Source organism: Typha angustifolia, chromosome 13 (assembly GCF_048772165.1).
Source record: "Typha angustifolia cultivar Huaian chromosome 13, ASM4877216v1, whole genome shotgun sequence".
In the NCBI taxonomy this organism is placed as follows: Eukaryota; Viridiplantae; Streptophyta; class Magnoliopsida; order Poales; family Typhaceae; genus Typha; species Typha angustifolia.
The window spans coordinates 6,555,452-6,580,165 of record NC_133251.1 but is presented as its reverse complement, the minus strand read 5'-3'; the positions used below and the strand labels follow the sequence as shown (position 1 = coordinate 6,580,165).

At 34.3% G+C, this 24,714-nt stretch overlaps 1 protein-coding gene across 1 annotated transcript; it reads left to right on the top strand.

Annotated features, from left to right (window-relative positions):
• Nucleotides 1–24,276, top strand: LOC140774194 (uncharacterized). Its single transcript, XM_073117084.1, has 14 exons — nucleotides 1–328; nucleotides 422–638; nucleotides 986–1,078; nucleotides 1,167–1,257; nucleotides 2,582–2,648; nucleotides 11,215–11,257; nucleotides 11,878–12,049; nucleotides 12,261–12,359; nucleotides 14,862–14,930; nucleotides 16,887–17,025; nucleotides 22,057–22,258; nucleotides 22,416–22,549; nucleotides 22,640–22,679; nucleotides 23,871–24,276. Exons 1-14 carry the CDS (start codon nucleotides 155–157, stop codon nucleotides 24,065–24,067), a joined length of 1,737 nt encoding a protein of 578 aa, XP_072973185.1. The 5' UTR covers nucleotides 1–154; the 3' UTR covers nucleotides 24,068–24,276.
• The last annotated feature ends 438 nt before the right edge of the window (nucleotides 24,277–24,714 follow it).

Sequence of the window (24,714 nt, the reverse complement as noted above, 5' to 3'; positions counted from 1 at the left end):
GTCAAGCGCTGGACAGTTGGGTCTCGAGCGGGTTCCCGGGGGGATCCGGTCCGTCCGGATACTGCGTTTACCCGAAGCGGTTTGGCCAAGTTTGGATTTCTGCAGACGAGTCTCTCCTTCATCCTCCTCCCTCTTCCCTCCTCTCTCCGCCACAATGGAATCCCAAAGCGACGGCGCTGCAAAAGCCTCGACCTCCTCTTTGATCAAAGACGGCGCCGTATCCGGCGTCCTCCCGGCGGCTGAGGCCTTCGCAGTCCACTACCCTGGCTACCCCTCCTCCCCTTCCCGCGCCGTGGAGACTCTCGGTGGTCTCTCTGAGATCGCAAAGGTGATGCCTTTATGCACTTTTCTTGCCCTAACCTCTTTCTCCAACTTGGTTTATTTTTTTATTTATTCAATTAGCTTCTTCTGTAATTTTTAGTTGCGGAGCTCGGAATCCGGCTTCATGGAGCTCCGATTCCGCCCGGAAGATCCCTACTCCCACCCGGCCTATGGAGTGCTCCGCCCCGCCGCAAGTCTTCTCCTCAGGATCACGAAAACCAAGGATGAAAGTTGCAAGGAGGGGGAAGCATCGTCTGGGAAGGAGCAGCTCTCGGCGGACGTTGTGGCACGCGTGAATCAAGCGTATCATTTTGAAGGTGAGAACTGTTTTGTCCTCCCCATTACCCGTTCGATAAAAGGTTCCGATTTTCTTCTCTTCTAGTTTTACTGGTCGATTACATTTTGACCTACTGAACTATGATACAGTATTACATTACATCCTTCTTAAGAAGACCGTATCCCCTCCTCACCTTTTCGAAACGTAAGATGTAACTGCCTTAATGAAGAAAAACTGCTACGTTAGACGTAATACATTCAGACAGACATGAGATAGGAGTAAGAGCACTGAGAGTATTGGGCGGCAGGGTGAGGAGGAATTTACAATAGAATGTCATGTAGGTCCTTTTTTGTCCTTTCTGCTTATCTGTGAAGTTGTTAATGCAAGGCATGGTGGACTATCAACATGTTCTTGGGGTTCAAGCTGCCGAGGCGAGAAGAAAGAAGCGGCCTTGGGGTTCAGATGACTCATCGCAGTTAGGTACTTATCAAGCACCTTATCAAACAGAGGTGGCGGCTATGTTTTGATTGCTCAGTATTTGTGGTTGTCTTTGTCTACTTAATTGCAGAACAAAGCGAAAGCCTGGACATGGATAACTCAGATGTGATGATGCTAGTTCCACCGCTCTTCTCGATTAAGGACAAGCCAGAGAAAATAGTGTGAGTTTCTGTAGTTTTAGCCTTTTAGGTCTTTCTATACATCGTTAATGAGTATTGAGTTGGTCTTCACACCATGTGGGAGTGTTGTTGCATAACCAGTAGGAAAACTATCTTTTTATCAACAAATAACCGATATGGATGCCAGTATCTTGCTCAGGCTTTTACTTTTAATACACTTTGATGGGATTATCATTCCATGTTATTGTGCATTATGTCCTTTTTAATTGATCTTTCTATTGTTGATTTAATTCTCCTTCAATCTTCCTCTCTTGACCTTCTTACCTCAATAAAAGCAGATTAGAAAGTCAGGATCATTCTTGATCTGTGTTGTCTTCCTAAGCTTACATTTATTCACTTTTCAACTTCTTGTCTTTTTATGACTAAGTCCCTTTATTAGCATCCTGCTCTAGGATCATTATTTTGTTCCTGTCCTTGTCCTTAACAACAAGAATAATCTCTAGAGGAAGTATAGACCATTATAATTGACAAGAAGATATATAAGTTGCAAAAATGCCTCAATTCTTTCTTAGTGAACAACTATCTACTGTTGATTAGGGCATGGTTTACTTTTTGTTATTAGGTTCCAAAAAAGTTACTCCAGCAACATTAGATTTTGAGAAGTTATTCCAACAACATGCTTGATTATGATAGTAAATTGGATACATCTTTCTTTAGCTATTTGAACAACATGATTGATTATGATAGTAAATTGGATACATCTTTGTCTTTCAGTTTGATGATTTCATGAAATTGTATAGGTTTAAATTTTCCATTTCATTGTCATTATATGTACAATAGTACAAAAAGGTATATCTAATTTATCTTTCAGATAAATCAGAAATTCTAAATTTCAATTAGGGTTGTTTCTTGCATGCTTTAAGTGAAATTAGTTGGAATAGGACTGCATGCAGGCCTATTTTTGGGTTTGGTTGATCACATGCATTGCTATGATATGCGTGATTGCACCTGATATGAATTATACCAACAGATGATTATGATAATAGATATATTTATAACTATAGATTAGAACAAAATAAATTATAAAATGATAAGATAATGTAAATACTACTTACATATTATAAGATACTAGATTAGATATCATATAATTTAAATTATTTACTTCATAAGAAAGTAAAATAAACATGTCTTTTTGTTTCGATAAGTTTGAATAATGCAGCCATATGGTATATAGTTGGCCTCCAACTTCTGGACATTGATATTATTTCTTTTGCTTCTATTGAATACTTTTGTTTTGATTACTTTGCTTATGCCATTTTTTCAATGATGGTCCTAATTATTACCAATTATTATTCAAATTTTATAGGCTTAAACCATCAGTCAACTTGTTTTCAAAAAACATTCAAAGGGCCGTTGTGGAGCACCGGTGGGAGGTATATTGATCTATCTTGTATCTTGGGATGCTTCATTCATTGATACATATGTTCATATGCATGTACTTATTTTTTTGCATTTTTTGTTTACCTTGCTTCTGAAACTTAACAAGATGCTTATATTGATGCAACTATAGCTTGACTAGTTTGATACCAAGGTTCCCAGTATCGGGATCGGGATCGGTATCGGCCGTCCAGAAAAACGATACGTATCGGCCGTTCGTATCGGATCGGACTATTTTTTAATTATATAAAATTCTAAATATTATTTAAAAATGCAGAAAACTTTAGAAAAATGACAAAAAATAAGAAAACAAAAATTACTCACATATGAAGTCTAAAAACTTAAAAAAATGTATTAACTTACTCAAAATTTAAAACTTTGTTGAATACCGAGCTGGTTCTCGTGAATTTCTATAGTCTTCATCATCATAATCACCATAAGTTTGTAAATATTGATGTCTGGGACCTGATGCTCCAAAAAGTGATTCCATCATACTAGTCATATTGTATGGATCTTGTTGTGTGACTTGCGTTTGAGGAGGATAATAACCAGCATTTGGATCTTGTGCCTAAGAATACTGAGGATACTGAGGATAATAACTAGCATATGGATCTTGTGATGGCTCCAAACAATAAATACTCGATGTACCATAATCATAGGAACCAAAATGCATCTCATGACGACGTCGCTGATATGTATATATATCCTCAGTTTCTTTGTCTTCACTCTTTATGCCTCCTTGACTTTCCTTAACAAATTTAGATGGAACGATCTTACCACCATATGTATCATCAGGACTATAACTCGTACCAGCCTCTGCCCTCGTCGTGGTCTCTCCCAATATTTCATCTAACCATGGGTTATCTCTGTCATCTAATAACCTGTCCTCCATTTTTCTGATCCATAGAGTCAAGGGGTCTTCTTTATCAAAAACATGATTTAAATCAATCAGTTGTTCATTTTCTGCCTTTCTTCTTAAATTTCTCTCCCTCAATCTCATATTATAATGACAAAAAACTAACTTCTCCAATCTTTCCATTGTCAATCGGTTGCGTGTTTTTGTATGGATTAAGGAAAAAGTAGTCCAATTTCTTTCACACTGTGATGAAGACACAGTTTGACTTAAAATCTTCTTTGCTATTGGAGTCAAATTTTGTGCCTCCTCCCATCCATAAATAGACCACCATTCAGCTGGAGTTTTATGAGATATAGCTGCAGCAACTTTAGCAATACTGAATTGCCCAGCTCTCAATCTATATCTCTCCATCTGAAATCAGAAATATATTATTAGCTTATTGATTATATTGAAAGTTAAAACTTGAAATAAATAATAATAAAATTATTTAATTGAATCATAACTCGTTTCTTTATCGCACAGGATTTGTTTATGAATATCGGGCTCAAGCTTGCTGATTACCTTTCTAACCCCCAACAAGATTTCACTATCATTATTGATATTTTTAGAGAATTAAAATCTTAGATTAAGAAAATACCATGTAGAAATTTAAAATTTGTAAATTGTAAGCATTCAAATTTTTAAATATTCATAAATAAAAGTAAATTAAAACTTAAAACTTAAAAGCATGCTTACCAGCAGCGTGTATATCTCTATGTAGTTGTTTGTTCCATCTAGAATCAATCATCTTCCACCACTTCCTATAACTTTGGCCCACATTTTTTTTTATTGATTCTTTAGCTATGTCCATTGCCTCATATAAGAAACCCATCTCAGACTTGTCATCACTATCTACAAGTCTTAATACTTTGACAAGAGGCTCAAATACTACGGTGGCAATTGTAATATTATTCCAAAATGTATTTCTAAGAGCCATATTTTTTAAAATTTCACCTAAAGATTTATCTTTAGGTTTCATATTCTTAATTTTCATAGACCACTCCTGTGATGTAAACATCCGCATAATATCATCCTTGTAGCGCATGATGCTCTCCAAGGCTAAAAAGTGAGTGGCAAATCTAGTGACGCCGGGTTTGATGATCTCCCTACCACCAGTCATCTGCCTGAGTAAATTAAGAACCCAACCATGGTTATATATAAAATTTGTTAACCTCTGACCTTCACATATGACCATGTCAATTTCAGGCTCTTTTGCAATATTCTCTAACATCAGATCAATACAATGTGCAGCACATGGCGTCCAATATAAATGAGGTCTTTTAATCATCAGTAAATTTCCAGCAGCTTTATAATTTGCCCCATTATCAGTAACCACTTGAACTACTCTTTTTTCACCAATTTCTTGTACCACCTCATCCATCAACTGACAAATATAATCTGCATTTTTGAAATGAGCAGTAGCATCCACAGACTTCAAAAATATTGTCCCCATGCCAGAGTACACTAAGAAATTAATTATATTTCTTCTGTTTTGTGTACTCCACCCATCACACATCAGTGTACAACCAAATTCATCCCAATACCGTTTAAATGTCTCAATATAAGTATGAAGTTCATCTACCTCTGAGTCAAGATATTTAGTAGCAATATCATTTGAACTAGGAGGGGGAACACCAGGCCCTACTGATTGTATAGCATCCACCATAGTGTAATAGTAAGGGCTATCGGCTACATTGAAAGGAATATGGTTGTAGAAGAAAAATTTAGATATAGCTTTACCAATGTGTTTCTTTGCATTTTTAATTCCTTTGAGAGCTGTCTTGATTGAAGTCTGTGTACGACCCCTTTTTTTTTGAAGATATGTATCCATTGGTCCAATATGGGTAGAACTACTGCCCCCATATTCTCTCTCTCCTCGTATATTAACTGATCTAGATCTCTGAAAATTACCACCAGTGCTTCTTCTCATCTCTTCCTCTTCTCTATGCATATTTCTGCTCTCTTTTATTGTCCTCCTCATCTGTTTGTCTTCTTCATCCTCCTCACTTTGTTCACTGCTATCATCATCAATGTGTACAGGATTATGCATCAATTCTTCACGAATCATTGACTCTCTTTGTTGTGCAGATTGTTTATCCTTCTTTTTGCCAATAAAATGAGCCAACATCTGCTTTCTAACTTCCAAAGACACTTGAGTGCAAGCTGCTACATTTCCTTGTCTTCCAGCTAAATGTTCTTTCAAACGGCTGACACCACCACTCATTTCCTTTCCACACCAGTTGCATTTAACGCGTCTTTTATCTTGCTCAATAGTGCTGCAATGTTGCCACCCAATGTCGGTATCATATGACTTCTCTTTTGGAGCCATTGATATTTTAGCTTTGCAACTAAAAAACATAAATAAAAATTAAAATAAAATATAGTCTCTACTCTCTACTGCAGCAGCAGCAGAGAAGTCTCTGTTGCAGCTCACAGCAACAGCAGGCTGCAGCAGCACCTGCTGCAGGTGCAGGTGCAGCACAATGGAAAAAAAAAAAACTGAAAAAGAAACTTACCGAAGGTCGCCGGAGATCGAGGTCGTCGGATAACGTCGCCAGAGGTCGAGATCACCGGAGAGATGGAGATCTACTCACTATTCAGTCACCGGTGAGAAAGAGAGAAAGAAAGAAAAGAGAGAAAGAAAGAAAAGAGAGAAAGAGAGGAAAAGAGAGAAAGAGAGACAGAAAAGGGAGAGAGGCAAGTGGGGGGGTGGGGACATCAATTATTGATGTCCCCCGGGTCGGATCCGACCCGTTCCCACCCGTTTCGATCGGGATCGGCCGTTTCGATCGGGATCGGCCGTTTCGGTCGGGATCGGCCGAAACTGAGAACCTTGTTTGATACCAGTAAGTTGCATAGAAAAGTGTCATATGAGAATAATGAGGATTAGGCAGTATTAGAAACTTGACTTTTTACTTCCTATGTAGCTAACATTTAAACTTTTAATTGACATGCCTACTATAAAAGAAAAAATTTGCCTAGTTCCTACTGAAACTAATTGACTAGCATGACACACTTTTCATATGAATACTCAAATTTACGTGCAAATTATATCAAGTTATTAAAGTCCTCTTATGAAATAATTAATATCCATAAGGAGAAGTTCAAGCTCTTGTCATAGTGTTAATGTAAGGTTTTCCACTTCTCTCTCTCCCCCTGCATTATTTTTTTCCAAAGCTGATTGTTTGGTGGGTTTATTTGTTTTCATCTACATTAATGAGGTTCCAATAAAATAAGTACATACAAGTTTAGAGATTGGATTTTGTGAAATGCAAGAAAGATATTAAACATTGCTGGAGGCTTAAATTGTTATCATTTTAGAGAAATCTTGTGAGTGCACGCTACATTTCTGTAGTTTTGTCATTTTCATGCTGAAATTATTGTCATTCATTAATAAAAATATGTTATAAATCTTTTGAGCGAAACTAGAAGCTAGATAGGTGAGCACTCTTATTTTAAACACAAGTAACACAAATAGATTTTAATGGGATCTCAATTTGTCTTTCATATTATATGTTGGTAACAAGTATGTTGGTTCCTAGTTCTTACATAGTTGAGCAAAGTATCGATTTATTATATTCGTATGTGAGTTTACAAAATGTTAAGATAATTTTGCTTGCATTATTATATGACAAATGATGCTCCATTGTTTAATGTACAAAATGAAATATCGTTGACATTAGAAATATCATAAGGAAAGATGGTTAGGTAGCTTAAGTTGGCCTCCTAAACCATAGACATTACAATGATTTGATAAATTCATGCAACCTAATACATGTGTTGTTAACTAGGCCCCGTTTGGTTTGAGATTAAGCCTCAAACTCGATTAGTTAGTCTCATTTTTTAATCTTGATTTGGGTACCTTAAACTAGTTTAAGATAATTTGGTAGTTAGTTCTGAATTAGTTTAAGAGTGTATTTATTATTTATGATGTGATGTGAAAAAGTGAAAAAGTGTTGGTTTTGGAGGGAAATAGATGATAGAAATTTAATGGACAAAATTACACTTCTCATGTAATGATGATAGTCATTATTATAATTTATGAATAATATGTGGTGTCTAGAATAGTCATTTGCGAGCTTAAGTGTAATTTTTAGGTTTAAATGAATATTGGAGATATATTTGCAGGCTTAAATAAATATGAGAGATATATTTGCAGGCTTAAAATGAATATGTGGTGTCTATAATAGTCATTTACGGATGTAAGCGTAATTTTTAACTTATTTACAGAATTATATGGTGTCTATGATAACAATTTGCTAGCTTAAATAATTACGAGAGATATATTTGCTACTTTGCGTCTTTTATATAAGCCCGTAAATCAAGTCCTCAAACTGAACACACTAGGAGCTATTAAGCCCGCAAATCTAGTTTGCAAATTGAACATGTCTTGCGATTAAGCCCGTAAATCCAGTCTGCAAATTGAACATGTCTTGCGATTAAGCCCGCAAACAGAATTGTTCTCTCTCCATTTTTCTTGCTGAGAAAGAGGAGAGAGAAGAGAGGACAATAATGATGAGATTAGACATGATTTGACAAGTCTCAGTATACGGACTTATTCTTCTTATTTGCATACTTTACATTTTAAGTCAGCAAATAATCTGACTAAGTCCTCAAATATATAACATATTAGCCTGCAAATGTCAGAGTAGTGACTTATCACGATTTTTTTTAAATTTATTTAAATAAACATCACGTGATAGTTATTACACAATCGTTGGATGTGTATGGTTAATTTATAATAGCAATTTTTTTTTCTGTACGCCTACAATTTTATTTTTAAGCCTGCAAAACAACGTTTGCTGGCTTCTTGTGTAAGCTAGTTAACTAGCCTTTGCTACCTTCTAAGCTCGCAAATTGGCCAATTTAGTTAACCTTAACCCCGCAAATTTATCTTTAAGCCTATAAAATAATATTTTTACACCCTTTTTAATAACCGACGAGTTACCTTTATTTTATATAATTTTTTATTAAACCTACATTAAACGATATTTTTAGTAAAAATATTTTAAAAATAATTATATTTTATCTGCTCAAATTATTCACACTATTTTTCTATAATTTTTATTTTATTTCTAGGGTTCTCATTACATGAGGTGTATTTTGAAAGAGAGAGGAGAGAATAGAAAAGAGAGAAGAGAAAAGAGATAAGAGATAAGATTGACAAGACCTTATATTGATAGATGTAAGTCACGTCAATGGTAAAATTGAAAATCAAATTAAAAGAATAATTAAAATTAAATATTTCTATCTAATTATTTATTGAGGACTGAACTTAATTAAGAAAAATAAAGTTATTTTAGTGTTTGGTTAGACCTTCCCTAAACCCAAAACAAACGGGGGCTTAGATATTAGGTATTCCAAATTCAAAGGTATTATTGTTTTGACCATATTAAAATCAAGGTTCGAAAAATAGGGATCGGGATTGGTCTTTTGAAAAAACGATACGTATCGACCGTATCAGTTGCTTGGATTGGATCTTTTTTTTTAATTATGTAAATTCTAAATGTTTTTTAAAAATGCAAATTTTTTTTTAAAAGTTAGAAAAAATGATAAAAAAAATAAAGAAGAAAAACTATGATGTAGTTAAAACTAAAAAGAATAAGAGATTAGAGAGAGCGAGTGAAAGAAAACCAAACAAAAGAAAGAAAAATTATGGTGCAGTGAAGAAGAAGAAGAAGAAAAGAGAAGAAAATGAGATAGAGAGTGAAAGAAATGAAAATACTGAGAGAGAAATAAAGAAATAAAAATTAAAAATCATGTAGCAGAGTTTGCCAGAGTTAGATTTGTGTCGCCAGAATTCGTCGTAGTTAGATCTCTCTATAAGAAAAACAATGGCTATATAGTAAGAAGAGAAAATAAGAAAGAAAGAATGAAGGAGAGAGAGAGAAGAATGAGTGAAAGAGAGAGAGTTCGGATCGGCCTTCGATTGGAATCGGCCGGTTATGCAAACCATGATTAAAATTAATATTTGATTTTATTTTGTACTTATACAAGCACCTTGTAATGAGAAGTAGGTGCCCCCAGAAAAGAATATATGTACATTTTGTATAATTTTAAAGGGGAAAGAAACTCAACAAGATTTTTATTAGATTCTTTAAGAAGATTTTATATTTGTTAAGAAGGACCTACAATTTTTCTTTATTGAATAGCTTAGAAGTTAGAACTACTATTTTCTTGCTCAAGCACATACTTTAAATTACAAATATTAAGAAATTCTCCCAATTGTTAGAAACAGTATAAATTTAAGTTTGCTGATCTTTTTGAAAATTGTTTGACAAATTACATGAGTAATGTTTTTGTAAGAGATAAAAGTGTTAGGACAATAAATACTACAAGAATGCAATGCATTTACAATTTAGAATGTCTTTGCTAAGTTTGGTTACTTTTGATTGGTTTTCGATGATTTCACATGTTAGTTTGCTTGGCCAAACACAGAATGAGGTAGGGGTAGCAATTGTGTTAGGTTGGGTTAATTCAAGGCGGCACAAACATGATCCGTTATTGAATGAGTTGGAATATTAAAAACAAACATGACCCGTTTATTAAACATGTTATATGGATCACCTATGTCACATAAATGAGTTAGATGGGCTATTCTTGTTATAACATGTTTGTTCGGATTATAAATGGGTTATTCAGATGATAAATAGATTTTTGTATCAAAATAGAGTCACTGGGTTATAAACAGATTATCAAGTTATAAATGGTTTGAAATTAAATGCGATAAGCAGGTTGAGGTAATAAACACAAACATGAGTTGTTTAATAATTTGGTTTGGCAGGTCAACCCATTTATGACTTGAACTTGATTATACTAAAATTAAATTCATTAAAAACCTTCTGGTTTGTACCGGGTTATCATGGTATGGTAACAGAGTTCCACCCTTAAATGAGGTAATCTCAATCTGCATCAGTTGCAACTTCAAACCTTGCCTATAGCAAGTCAGTTTGTCACTACTTAAGGCTCATGTCTGGGTTGTTAGGTCTTAGGAAGTTCAAGAATCAAGACTGAGAATTGGAGTTCATTTGTCTATGTTGCCTTTTAATCCTAAACAATTGCTTGTACGATCCCAGGCTTGTGTGTTATCCCAAGTGGATCAGAGCATCAGCTAGTTGCTCTTATGGTTCCTATTTGCTAAAATGAAAATCTTATACTAGCTGGAGCTTGTTGCTCTTTCTTGTGGTTGGTATTTGCTCGTATCTTCACAGGCTCGAGGCATTATAAGCAAAATGTAGGGGTCCAATAGTAAATATTTGTATGGTAGGTCGTGATTGATAATAAAAGCAAAAGGTAGGGTGTTTTTAATAAAATTTTCTGGAGAATAATTATATGTTAAATGATGTGGAGTATTTTATAATTTTTATGATCTGATGAACATGATTTCTTCTTGAATTATCATTCATAGTTTTGAACCTATGATATAAAACCATTTGAAGATTTCAGTTATGACTGTCTTTGTAGACTTTCTTATGAATGCTCTAGGTAGTTCACTGTGAACTTTTCATTTTTGTTCCTTTAGCAATTTCTTTATAACTTTTCCATTTTATGTGGCCTTTTTAGCTCTTGTAATTTTGATGCAAATGATACTTTTTTTTTTAAGTGGTTGTAATTATCTAGCTACTAGTGGGTTGTGATGACTGACCTAGGATCATTTTATGTTGCAGATGGATATTGATCAATGCCTTGCGATCGCTTTCAACATAAAAAATATCCTTTATAAATCAGCTTCTTTTATATTTCTATCCAGGATAGTTTATATGTTATCCAGATGAGTTTTCTGATTTGCTACAGATTTAAGTGTGAAAGCTTGTTGACCATGAGCTGCTGGCATGATTCCGAACCACATATTCCAGTCTTTGTTTACTGTCCCATTTCTGTGCAAATATTGCCTAAAGAAGTTGGTACTTTGCACTTTGATTGGAGTATTCTAAGATTAGAAAAGAGCTCAAAAATCTACCCAATTGCAGTTCTTGTAAAAATAAGAAATAAAAAATAAAAGCTTCAATTGCAGATGTTTATTTGCCCTTTGTTTCTCCAGCTGAATTCTATCAAATTTATCTTTCCCAAGTCTAGCTCAACAAATATTTGGTGGAGCATGTACTGTCAAAGATAATTTAAATCTTGCTTCAGGTGGAGCATGTACTGTGAACTGTCTTGCCATGTTTTGAATCCCATCTTATGCCATTTATCTTTGATCTTTAATTAAAAATTTCATCCTTAAATGTCAGTTACTTTAAGCTATATAATATATCTAAGGTATGATATATTATAAATTATCTTGGTACCAGCTGCAATATCTCACAGTATGCTTAACTTATGATTCATAAGCGTTCCCAAGAAGATCAACTGGGAAGATAACATTTCAAAGGGAACAACTGAGTGGGAGTGGCAGGTGGCTGTATCCAAACTATTTGAGGAACGTTCTATATGGCCTAGATGGTCACTTCATGAGCGCATGCTTGATGATGGGATGCAGGTCTCCGAAAACCAGCTGAAAAGGTTTTTCTGTCACCTTTCTCTATATCTTTCATTATCAGTTGCTGGAAAGGCCAGAAAATGTTTTCCCATGATTTATTGCTTGCACTTTCTGTTGGGTCTTGCCATGTTATATTCTAATGCTGTAACTTGTTCATGTTATGTTCTCTTTTCCATCATGAGCATCTGGCTTGGAAGCAACCTTATTCATAACTTTTTTCTCCTGATTTCGCAGGCTTCTTTTTAGATCTGGCTATTACTTCTCTACTGGACCATTTGGTCGATTTTGGATTAGAAAAGGATATGATCCTCGTACTGATCCTGAGTCACGAATGTAAGGATATTGTTTGACATTAATTAAACAAATTCTTTTATTGTTCCATTGAGTATGCAGATGCTGTCAGCTAGTCTGCTTTCTTTTCTCCTTCCTACTGTTATTTGAATGTTTGATTTGCTATTACAAAAAGTAATATTTTTTTCTTATCCGGAACAATCAATACATATAGTCATATAGATTACATATTAATGGAGGATAATCCACAATCTGCGGCTTATTGTAGAAAATATAAGTTGTCCCATGATTTTGTGATTCTTATCAGCGAATCTGACTAGCTATATTTCCACAAAACATTGAGTAGTAATTTCTGAATTATGCTTATTTCAATTTGCTATAAATGCATGATGGAGAATAGCTGAAGGATGCAACATATGTCCTAAAAGTTTTTGTATGAGCCTACGAGGAGAACAACTTAAGAAAAAAATGTAGTCTGCTATTTTTTGTTGCCATATCTAGGTAGCTTGTAGAGTTATTTATATGTGATATTGATGAACTAATTTGTCTGAATTAATGTTCATACCTTTTCTTGTTTTGGAAAAACAAAATTGTTTATGCTGATTCCAAATTGCAATAGATGCATGAAGAACAAGAAAAAGAACCTTTGGAAGGCATAATAAATCAGTGGAGGTGAAGCATGCTTCTAAAAGTTATTGTTCAAGGCGAGTAGCTTGCAAGCCAGATCAGGAATTTGGCATAACTTCGATGTTCTTGTAGAAGACGTATAAAATAAGAGCTGGACAATACCTCCAGTTGGCAAATTTGTTTCTTGAAGGATTCACCGGATCTTACTTATAAAATCTATAACATGAGAATAAGTCATGGAAGTGAAACACCCATCTTCAACTACACGTGCTTATCACGTGGTTAAATCTCCACGTGGTACTTCATATGACTTGTCAGTAAATACTTTCACAAGTAAGGAAAGGTTTCAAAACCATAGATAATACTAAGCAAAATAAATCCCAGATATAATTTCCACAGGCTTCAACAAGTCTTAAAGATAAATGTCCAAAATACAAAACTTAAATAATTAAATTCTCGTTGGGGCTTAGTTCAACTAGATAATAAAGTAAATAAACTCTAATAGAAAGTAAAATCAGTTATTTCCTCGCTACTGCATTCGTCTCCTTTTAACTCCGTAATATTTTCACTAAGAGATGATGAGTACATAGACCAGTGAGTATAATCAAAATAATCTATAAACAATGTAAATGCATAATAAATGTTCCAATGCATTCTCATAATTACCAACGAACAAAATAAGCATATTTGAAATAATTTGCAATAAATTCCCATATGATTACAAAATACAAGGAATGCATAATCATATCATTGTCTAAGCCAACCAACTTCCTATTTTATCAAGATAAGCCTGCACAGAGTATAAGATCATGGAATATGATAGTTTGCTCACATAGAGTTTGAGTGGTTAGAGTTCAACATGTTCACACAAAATCTTAGATGATTAAATTCAAATGTGCTCACCCAGAATCTTAGATGATTAGATTCGAACGTGCTCACATAGAATCTTAGATGATTAGATTTCAACATGTTCACAAAGAATCTTAAATGATTAGATTCTAACATGCCCACACAGAGTTTTAAATAATTAAAGTCTAACATGCTCACACAAAGTTTTAAATGGTTATTTTATAACATGCACACAGAGTCTTAAATGATTAGATTCTAACATGCTCACACAAAGTCTTAAGTGATTAGATTCTAACATACTTACACAAACCTATAATTTACATACAAATGTAAAAACGAGAAGAGACAGTCATCTAGCAGTAATGTCACCTGTACATGCTTGGTGACGGTTCTTATGATTGGTTGTCTATTGCTATCAAACTAAGGATCCAAGTCGTGAGCCTATATCCTCATCTTCAAAATCATCATGTCACACAACAAAATAATCAAGAGCATACAGCTCATCAATGGATGCCTGAACTTTGTATTATCAGGTAATGTTAGAGCTATAACTCTACTTCACAACTATCCTTTTACTATCATTATAATCTAGTCTCTAACGAGGCAGTGTAATTGTCTTAATGCCACACAGGCTAACGACTTCAAACATGGATCGCTAATAATAAGTATTATATAGTACACCTCACCCTTAACTTCAGGCTGTGCGAGTGGAAGGCACTGCCTAGTCAGGACTTTACTACCTAATGATATGTGCAAATGGTGCAATATCTTTTATTATGATATTTGTGTCATAGTTATCAAGATTTATACATATACGCAGATGGATGTATAAGAGGGTTTCATACAAGAGATGCAGTAATTAACAACCAATAAGTAATAAGACACGCACAAGTAATATGAGGTTTTGTTGCTTTTAACCTTCACAGTTCAATACTGCCAGTATTTGATATATAGTGATGTGTCACATCCATTCTTTGGTTTTTAAACATATATACTTGATGACATGTACTTAATTAGTTGGAAGTCTGAATAGTAGCTTTTAACTCTTCATACTTTGGCTCTTTCCAGATTCCAAAAGGTTGATTTTCGAGTGCCACCCGAGTTGAGAAATCTTGGTGACATGAGTGGCAATTCTCAGTGAGTGTCAATATGTTTCACTAAGATTTTGTGTTACTACAAGTACTATAGATCATTTTCCTTTTCCCATTAGTTGGAAGTACCTTTTTGCTAAACTCTTTCTGAATGTTATGGACAAACTATTTCATTTTATGGCAAATTACCAATTCATGTATGTCTTGACGGGTTATCCTTTTTGGCTCATATGGATCAACATTTGCAATGCTCTAGCCTTATGGGTTTGAATTTTATGAAGGTTTATTTGATGTTGGGAAAAGCATACTAAATCAGGCCTTCTAGTTTCCAACTTTTAGAAGTACTCCCTTTTGTTTCATTTTATCTAATAGATTATTGTTCACTAAAGCATTGATAGAATTATATCCTGTGGTGTGAAATTCTCAGATTGCTGACTGTGAGTAATATTTATGATAGAAATAGAATCACATGGATATTCATTAGAAGGTGCAAAGCAGGAATCTGTTATAACTGTGGAACCACAGGGAGTCATTTTAGATAAGTTGCAAACCACAGGGATTTAAATATCTTTTGATTTGATATAAAGTAGATTGATTGGATAAATATTAAGGGTAAATTAGTAATTTAGTTGATATATAGTATAAAATGTATTTTTGATGAATAGTGTTTGTATTCTAGAATAGGGTTATTATGATGTTTAGCTATTATTCTAGACTAAAGAGTTGTATTATAGAAAAAGAAAAATGTTATAGTTGAAATGAACGGGGGCTAAAGGTGCATGGGCTATTAGTGAGATTACAGGGGCCTAGAATTCCATTTTCTCTTGTTCTCAACTTAAGAGATTCAAGATTGAAACTTAAAAGAGATGGTGAAAATCTTGTCATTTGTTTCTCAAGCTTATTTGATATCTTGAGATTAGAAAGAACGAAAGACTAATGCTGTACGCAGAAATAGTATGCCTAGTGGATATGAGAGTTGTGAATTGACTAGTTGCAGAAGATGAAAGCCATAAAGACCTGTTATTTTTGATAGTTCACATCAAGTGTACATTGTAAAGCATATGTTATTATTCGGTCATTATTCTTTATAAAATGGAACACTTGCTTCGGATTTTATTTCTGATCTACTATAAAGCATGGATACTCCAAAACAGGTGGAGTATCCGCATAAGATACTTATCGGATATGGTTACGGGTCGGATATGCCTAGACACGTATCTGGTACATATCAGGAATATTTGGATTAAAAAAACATTTAATTGCTAGATATGGCTTGGATATGTCTAGATACGCAATGGATATAGTTTGTATTTGGTTATCAATTATATCGGGTGAAAAGAAACCATTGACCCGTTAAATCATTGACTCGTTAAGCTTAAGTGGGAGGAAAGTGTTATCAAAGCCTATTCCCCTCATCCCTGTCTCAGCAACGTGTTTTTTCCTCTCTTGACGTCGGGTGCCTTCCTCCATCAATGACGACGTCGACGACATGACTCTTTCCTCTCTCTAATAATGATGATGATGGGTGACAACAACTCTCATTTCCTTCTCGAGGATGTGTTGACATCTGTTTTCCTTTCTTTTTCTTTTTTGTTTCTTTCTTTTCCGCTTTCATTTTGGCAAGATAGAAAAGTTTTTGTTTCTTTTATGTTTTCTCCTTTTTTTTTCCTTAAAGTTGGCTGCAGTAAGAGAAATATGTTAGAATAGGCCATAGAGTTTGTATAAAATGTTTTGATGTTGAAAATATGTTAGAATAGGTCGTAAGGTCTATATAAAATGTTTTGATTTTAGAAATACATTAGTATAGGCCTGTAGAAGAAATATTTTAGTCTGCAAATGCTTTGATGCTGATAATAGATTTTTTATTAATTTATTTATTAACGTATTCTTGTCGTATTCGTATCATTTTTTTAAGAAATTGCTAAAACCTTGTATCTGTTTCGTTGTATCCCCATATTTTGTATCTATTTCCATGCTTCATAGTTGATATTGTCTTTTGTAGGTCAAAGCAAAGATTGAAAGATATATGCCGATTTCAAGTTATACCCTCTAAGACTTTTGTCTGCTTGCAATTATTTGAATTGGTTGATGATTTTATTCAAGAAGAAATCAGAAAACCTTCATCACAGACAACTTGCTCAGTAAGTGTGCTTTATACATTCTTTTAGATATTTATTATGTAATTAGTTGTGATCCTTGTCATTTTTAACAAGCTTCGAAAAATTAGGATAGGGATTGGAATTGGTCTTCCTAAAAAATGATACGTATCAGCCGTATAGGTTGTCCGAATTGGATTGGACTTTTTCTAATTACGTAAAATTCTAAATATTATTTAAAGATACAAAAAAATTTCTAAAAATTTCAATAATAATAATAATAATAATAGTAATAGTAATAATAATAATAATAATAATAATAATAATAATAGTAATAATAATAATAGTAATAATAATAATAATAATAATTTATTATTATTATTATTATTATTATTATTATTTACATATGAACCCTAAAAATTAAAAAAAGGTACTAACTAAATTGACATGTTATTGATATTTTGATTTGTTCTTTAGCCTAAATGTAAACACGATATGCTATAATGCATATATATATATATATATATATATATATATATATATATAATAAAGAAGAGAAAATAAAAATAAGGAGTATTCTATATTATGAATTTATCTTTCAATCAGCCATTCTATACATATTAAGAGAGATTTAGGCCCAATCGTTTATATATAGGAGGGTGTAATTAAGAGATCATATATAGTCTAATTAATTAGCAAACTCAATGTAGTTTTATCACTTTTATTAATTTATTGCCACCTTCATTACATATACCAAGAATAACTATTAATTTGTGTTATCCTTGAGTCATAGGAGATTAGTTATTACTTATTACACTTGGACTAATCAACTAGCTCATGCTCACTATCTTCCATGTTTTTACTACTCTATTAAATATTAACCTAGCTCATGCATGCACTGGTTTACCCAAACCCATCGATCTTGCCCGAGATCAGGCTTGGATTGGAATCGAGGTTGGCAAATCTAGATCAGGTGCTAACCTTGATTTCTAAACCACATTCCTTTAGTAAAGAAATGATGATGTGATCCTGGTCTATCAGATCATCTACAACTTTCATATTCAGAGTTTCTACTAATTCGGACTTTGTCTAGGGCGGAAGGGAGAATCAATCTAAGGAAGATATGAAGATTAGTTTATCTCATGTTTATCTTTTATGTAAGTTCCGCAAGTCTAGTTAAGTCGTATAAGCCCTTAAGACAAGTCCAGTAAAGTTATATAAGTTTTTAAAAAGTATGTCCAGTTAAACTAGTTAAATTATATAAGTATTTAAGATAAGTTCAATTAAGTTATGTTAGTTTTTAAGATAAATTCTTGTTTGAATCGTGTAAGCCTTTAAGGTTAGTATAAAGAAGAGGGGTCGATCTCCTTTGTTGAGTAATCTATTAAATCCAAGTATTGGGAAATTATATTAATAATAAGTTTATTTTAAGAGTAAGATAATCTAGGAGTAGAAGTACAGTAATATTTTTTCTCTACCACCACTGCTTATTCTATTCTCTCTCATGGACATACTCCATCTTCTTCGTCCACCATCACTATTGCTATCATCCCTCCTACAACCGAGATCCACCAACTTCCACTCTCTCCATCAACCATTATTTACCCTAACCAAAGCCTAGACATCCTTGTTGCTGATCGACTCTAATTGGTCTGTAACAACTGATATCCAGGGCATGTTTTGATTGAAGTTGTACAACTACTTCTCAAATAATTTAGTGAAATATATCGGAGAAAACAATAACACATCTTACGAAAGCAACATATCTTTTAGTTTTGATCATATTAAGTTGGGTTTGTTCTTTTATGTTGATCAATTTATCTATGAAGTGTGAAATTATCTTGAATAGTCAAGAGTAATGTATCCTTTTGTCCTTTCAAGTTTTAAGGTCATGATGCCCAATAACTTGTGCCTGAACCTTTTTGACATGTTCAACGTTTGAAAGTTTATGTGTTTTGTTGTTAATTTCACCTTTTAGGCACTTGTGTTCTTTAAATCAATCTTGCAACTTTTATACATGGAGGTTTTCAAGATTTCATGCCCAGTGTTTAAAAGGCAGATTTGGCGGCCGCCATGTCGGGGTGGGCACACCAACTGCCCCGCCATCTGGCAATGTGGCTAGCACAAGGCGGGAGGGCCGAATCTATGGCAAGGATCTCCACCGTCTCAAAAAGGAGAAGGAACGGAGGGGAGTGAAGGGGAAGAAAAAGAAGAAGAAATGATGGGTTTGAGAGTTATCCAACATCATTTGCTTCTTGCTATCATCCGTTTGCTGCCTCTGCTTGCCGTTGTTGCATGCTACCTTCGCTTGGGCTCAGATCGAGAGAGGAAGTGATGGGGGATAGAGGGTTTAGGGCTCAGCTGTTTAGATCGAAGAGGGAGTGAGGGAGAAAGGAGATTGGGTTTTTTATTCTTTTAAGTTGCTTACCCGTTAGTTTAGCCGACTGATCTGCGACCCACAACCCATTTAGTGTAAATTTTTTGTCTTTTATTCTGTTGGAGGTTTTCTTTTTACAAAAAAATTGGTTGGGAAGTAGGCTAGATGGAGTCAGATAGTGGAAAGTGAGCTACTTATCTTGAATGGGTTTACATATGAGGTGGGAAGTGGGCTAGATTTAGGTTTTAGAGTTTAGTGGACTATTAAAAAAATTATCTATACTAGTTTAGTATATAGTATATATATCATATATAATTATTTAGTACTTTCTATATATTAAAAATACTAGACTGCTTTGGCGCCCATCTTCCGCCTAGGCACTAGGCGGTAGGATGACTGCCCGCCACTTACAGCCGCCTTGCAATACACTGTTCATGCCCCTACACATTTTCCCAAGTAATGCATTGCTATCACATATAATAGATGATAAGAGAAAACACATGCATAGTGTTCCTAAATTCAAGTGCTGCTACAATACTACAATATGCTACCACAACACATCGAAATCCAGTTAATTTAAATAAGTTTCGGTGCAGATTGAGCCAGGTCAACTCGATCCAGAACATCCCCGTTTCCTTCTTGCCCTCTCGACCTAAATATGAACCTCGCTTCTCCACCTTCCTTCACCTCCCCAGGCTCTCTCTATCTGTTCTATTGTCATCATCATGATGACTATGCTGGGAAGCACCAATGTTGTGAAAAACATCTGCAGGCTGTCAATGCACTATATAAGGCATATGCGCTATGTAGGTGCATAAGCGGGTTCATATGCATCAAATAATTAAAATAAACAAACATAAATGGAAGACAATTTTTTTATTGTTAATAAACTAATAAATAAATAAAGTAGCTAAATGATATATGTAGAATCATCCTCACTAAAATCTTATCCATGAATATTAACATGATTCGCAAATCGCAATGAACTCCTTCAGGTTAGTGTGTGCACTTGAGGTTTTTATATTTTTGACTATCAGTACTCACTTAGACAACTCCTTGGGAGAATGGAGGCAATGTATAGCCTTATTTTATTGACCTCAAGAAATTCACTCATAGCTACCCAAGCTCGCCATGAATTGTTTTAAGTTCATACACCCACTTGAGGTTTGTAATTTTGCCGATCATTTAGTATGCACTATTTCATTAAACAACTCCTCAGGAGACCATGGAGGTAATGTAGTGCCTCATTTTTAGACCTCGCAACAGTTTGCTAATAGCTATCTGTGTAATTTGAGAACTATTTCAAGTTTGTGCGGATTTAAGGTCTGTAACTTTTGCCCATAATTTAGTATTCAGTTAAAATAAGTCCTTGGGAGATTACCAAAGTAAACAAAGAAATGAGTATTTCTAACAAATATGATATGTTCATAATCATCTACAAATAAAATATTTGAAATAAAGAATATAATAGATATATCAACAATACAACCATTTAGTTCTCATATGCATTTATAGGTGTATGCCTTTCCATTGCTTGCACAATGCATATGCGGTCAATATGCTATATTTGTGGGACACATGTGCCATTCTGCCATATATGCAGTCTGACTTCATATGCACATGTGAGGTGTTTTACCCACTGCCACCGCCATTGCCTATGTGACCTCTGTGCAGCCTCATATGACTTCATATGCACATCGTCTTGGCAAATCTGCTGCCAAGACACCTACTGGCGACCACTTGTTAATCCTTGATTGTTGTTCCATTTGACAAAGCGAAACAACCATAGAACTGAAATAAAACAATAACTCCTGTGCCAATGGAAAGGAAATCCTTGCTTGAGATGGTTTTAAACATCTCCAAAAGAGATCACATGCTCTGGCGAGGGGTGATTTGCTCAAGTTCAAGAAATTGTGGATAGGAAAGAAGACTAAAATTGATATGCTAGAACTGGTGAGAAGAGACTTGGACAGAATATTTTCCGATTCAAGACTTGATTGAAAGAAAGTCTCCATAAATGTGGCCAAAGTTAGTTGGTAATAAGGGTTTATGAATCTGATAGCGCCATATCAATAAAAAAAGAAAAGAAAGGAACTAATATTGGCATAAAACATCTGATTTTCCATGTTTGTGCCGATGATAACCATTTCTGTATTGTAGGCTTTGTTTCCAATTTCCTTCTTCAATATTTTGAGCACATTATAATTGCTATATAATTGATGGCTTAACTCATGGTAGAAAAGAGGGATTGATAACATCATGCTGCAGAGTTGCTGCAGACATTAGACATAGATGGATTTAGAAGGATAATAGATCTATGGTAATTTCTAGTCTTGTAATCAAGTTGTGATCTTAGGCTAGTAATTTAATCTCTACAAATTGACATGAGTAAAGAAAATAGAGCCTTAAATAATAGACTGAATTCAATTTAATTTTATACTCAAGTTTAACACATGGAGTTTCTATGACAGTATTTGTTCTGTTTTCCCTGTTTCCACAGTGCAATTTGTGGGATTGTGTGATAGTGTGTGTAATTGCTTTTCTGCTTTACATGCGAAAAAGAGGTTCCTCATGCTGTGTGGCAATATTTTATTTTGTTTTTTATATTGAGATTTATGTCTGAATTATCTCAGGCATAGATCATGTTGCACAGGATTTTCTTATACCACATACTGTTAACCTGACTAATTAGTTTGTAGCATGCAACAGGTTGGTTTTCTAGGCCGATGCTCAGAACCTTGAGGTTGCATGTGAGTATAAGATTTCTGTCTCTATATTCTAATGAAGCTGCAGAAGACTATTTGAGGTCTGCTCGGGGACTGCTTGAAAGGTCCAAGAAAGAGGAGGCTTGCAGCAGCAAATTTCAGAGACAAGAAAAGAAGGACGAACATGTGAACGGAGGTTTACTCTGAGTTTTAGACAAAAGTGATTTAATCCATAGCTATAGTGTTCACCGTCCATATCTGTTCATATCTACCATCGAATCTTTTCTCCCAATCATTTCTGTGAATTAAATGGTCGTTCAGTTGCACACTGTACCCTTTTCTTTCACCTGCAGATAGTAATTGTTCTAATGAGCTGCCATGCTCTGAATCTAATGAACTTGAAGAGCCACATGGTCCTAATGATTGTGAAATTGAAGAGGAAGAAGAGGAGGAAGAGGAAGTTGATGGATATGAATTTGATGCAATGGTAATTTATAACACGACTTTCTTTTATTTCTCTAGTAAATGTACATCCTTTAGTCCATTCCCAGTAATAATCTACTTTTCCTTTTCATAGGCACAGGAAGGTGGTAATTTCCCTGTCGATGGCAACTCTTGTATCCTTAAGACTTGTAGAACAAGTTATATGATATCTCTTTTCTTTTGTTTCATCACTTACACCAAATTTCATTTCATTGTGCATACCAAGATTTTTTATACTTTTCTCTACTTATCTGTCTTGGTTCAATGTAAAATCTGGCTGTTTTATCCCTTTGACAATGTTTGGTCCAATCTCTCTTTATTTCAATTATTTCTACTCAATTCAAATAGTAGACAGAAAATTTGTATGACCGTGTAGATGAAAAGCTATTTGTGATAGTGCAAATGAAATAAATTCAACAATCTGTTCAAGATCCTCCAGAAGTATATTCTGACACTACAAAGTGGCTCTGAGTTGCCTGTGTTTAGTGAGATTCCAAGTAATTATTTTTTCTCGAGATCTTAAGCATTAGCATGCCTCTTTCTCAATGACAGCAGATCCCCGTATAACAGAATGTAGGATAAGTGATAACTATAAAGAATTTTACAACTTAGAGATCTAGCATGATTGCAGCATCTTCCTTTCTTTTCCCATTACTAATTTTGATATAAAATTTCTGTATATAATTATGATTGATGCACATTGAATTGATGATATCTGATTTTGCTAGTGCTATCAAGGTGTGATTAGTTTGTCGGATTGTGCAAAAATAATGTTTTCATCTCTGCGATCACTTGTGGGCTAGCAATCATTTCTTCCCTGGCAACCTATAGACTTTTATCAACTCGTGATTATGTATATAATAAAGCAAGGTCTTCAGAAGATAGATTGGGAGAGTGCCTTGCATCCATTATTTCATTAGTTTTCCACGCAACAACTCTTAGAATTTCAGTAATATGTGAACTTGATGGACTACTTTCTTGCTGTTGCAAGCATCAAACATTATAGAATGCATTCTTCAGTGTGGTTTAGATTGCAAAGTAGTTTTCTAGTTAGAAAGAAAGTTGCAATTTCAGATTGGCTATGATTGTTTATGAAGCTTGTGCTAATTTACTGTTGATCTTTTCTACATCAAGCTGTATCAAACCGCTCTAATTTATTATTGTTATATTTTAGCTAATGCTCTTTTAATGAGGTTATATTGTTCCAATATTCAGTGCAGTTTTTCTCTTCCTCTTTGAATGATGTGCCAAGGTATCGTCCTGTGGATTAATTCTAATTCCCTTCTAATGGAAAATTATAATTGTTTTCCTATACATGTTATTAGACAATCTTCAAGAAAGCATTCCCAATGATTACCTTCAGGAGCTTCTGCGCTGCTTTCCATTCAACAAAGATGCCAAGGACACCCAGCAGAATGATTTGGGCTATGGTTCCGACTTTAGTGATGAAAAGTATGAAATATATGAGCAAGAAAGTGATAACAATGAAGACTACTACAATGGTGAGGATGATTTCTCATGACCACATAGCGGGCTAAATGTATTATGTAAATGTAGATTTTTGTTAGCATACTTCCGAAGTCATTTTTCAAGGTTTGGACATGCTGCTGTATATTGTTATTATTATTATTATAGTCAATTATGATTCAGCTTCTTCCAGGGAAAAGGAAATATGTCTAAACTGGCAGTACCAATTAAGAGAGTCAATTAAGCATAAAAGAAGGTTTGCTCACTTTCTAATGGATTTTGACATTTCATTTCTGAAATTTAAAAGAAAATATTTCTTATTGGCTTACAAAGTTGTGGAGATTGTTTCCGAAAGTACATATAACTCTTATCAACTTTAATGAGGCTTTATCCCTGTTTGTAAAAAGTAAGTCAAATTGTCTTCCTTCAGTTAGAAAAATATCGTACAAGATTTTTGGTTGAGAAATGGGATCGAATGATCCAGCTATATATACATATTCATCAGGTTACAGTGAAAATCAGGTACCCACTCCTTACAAACTCGGTTAACAAATATGAAGGATGCTACACTGTTTGCGATCATATTATTGCATCTACTAGAATAGCAGATTTTGTTGAGATTATGTCTTTTGTCGTTGGCTTCTAGATAAAGGTGATCTTCCCAACCGGCCAACCAGCAGGTCCCGAGCTGGTACAATTCTT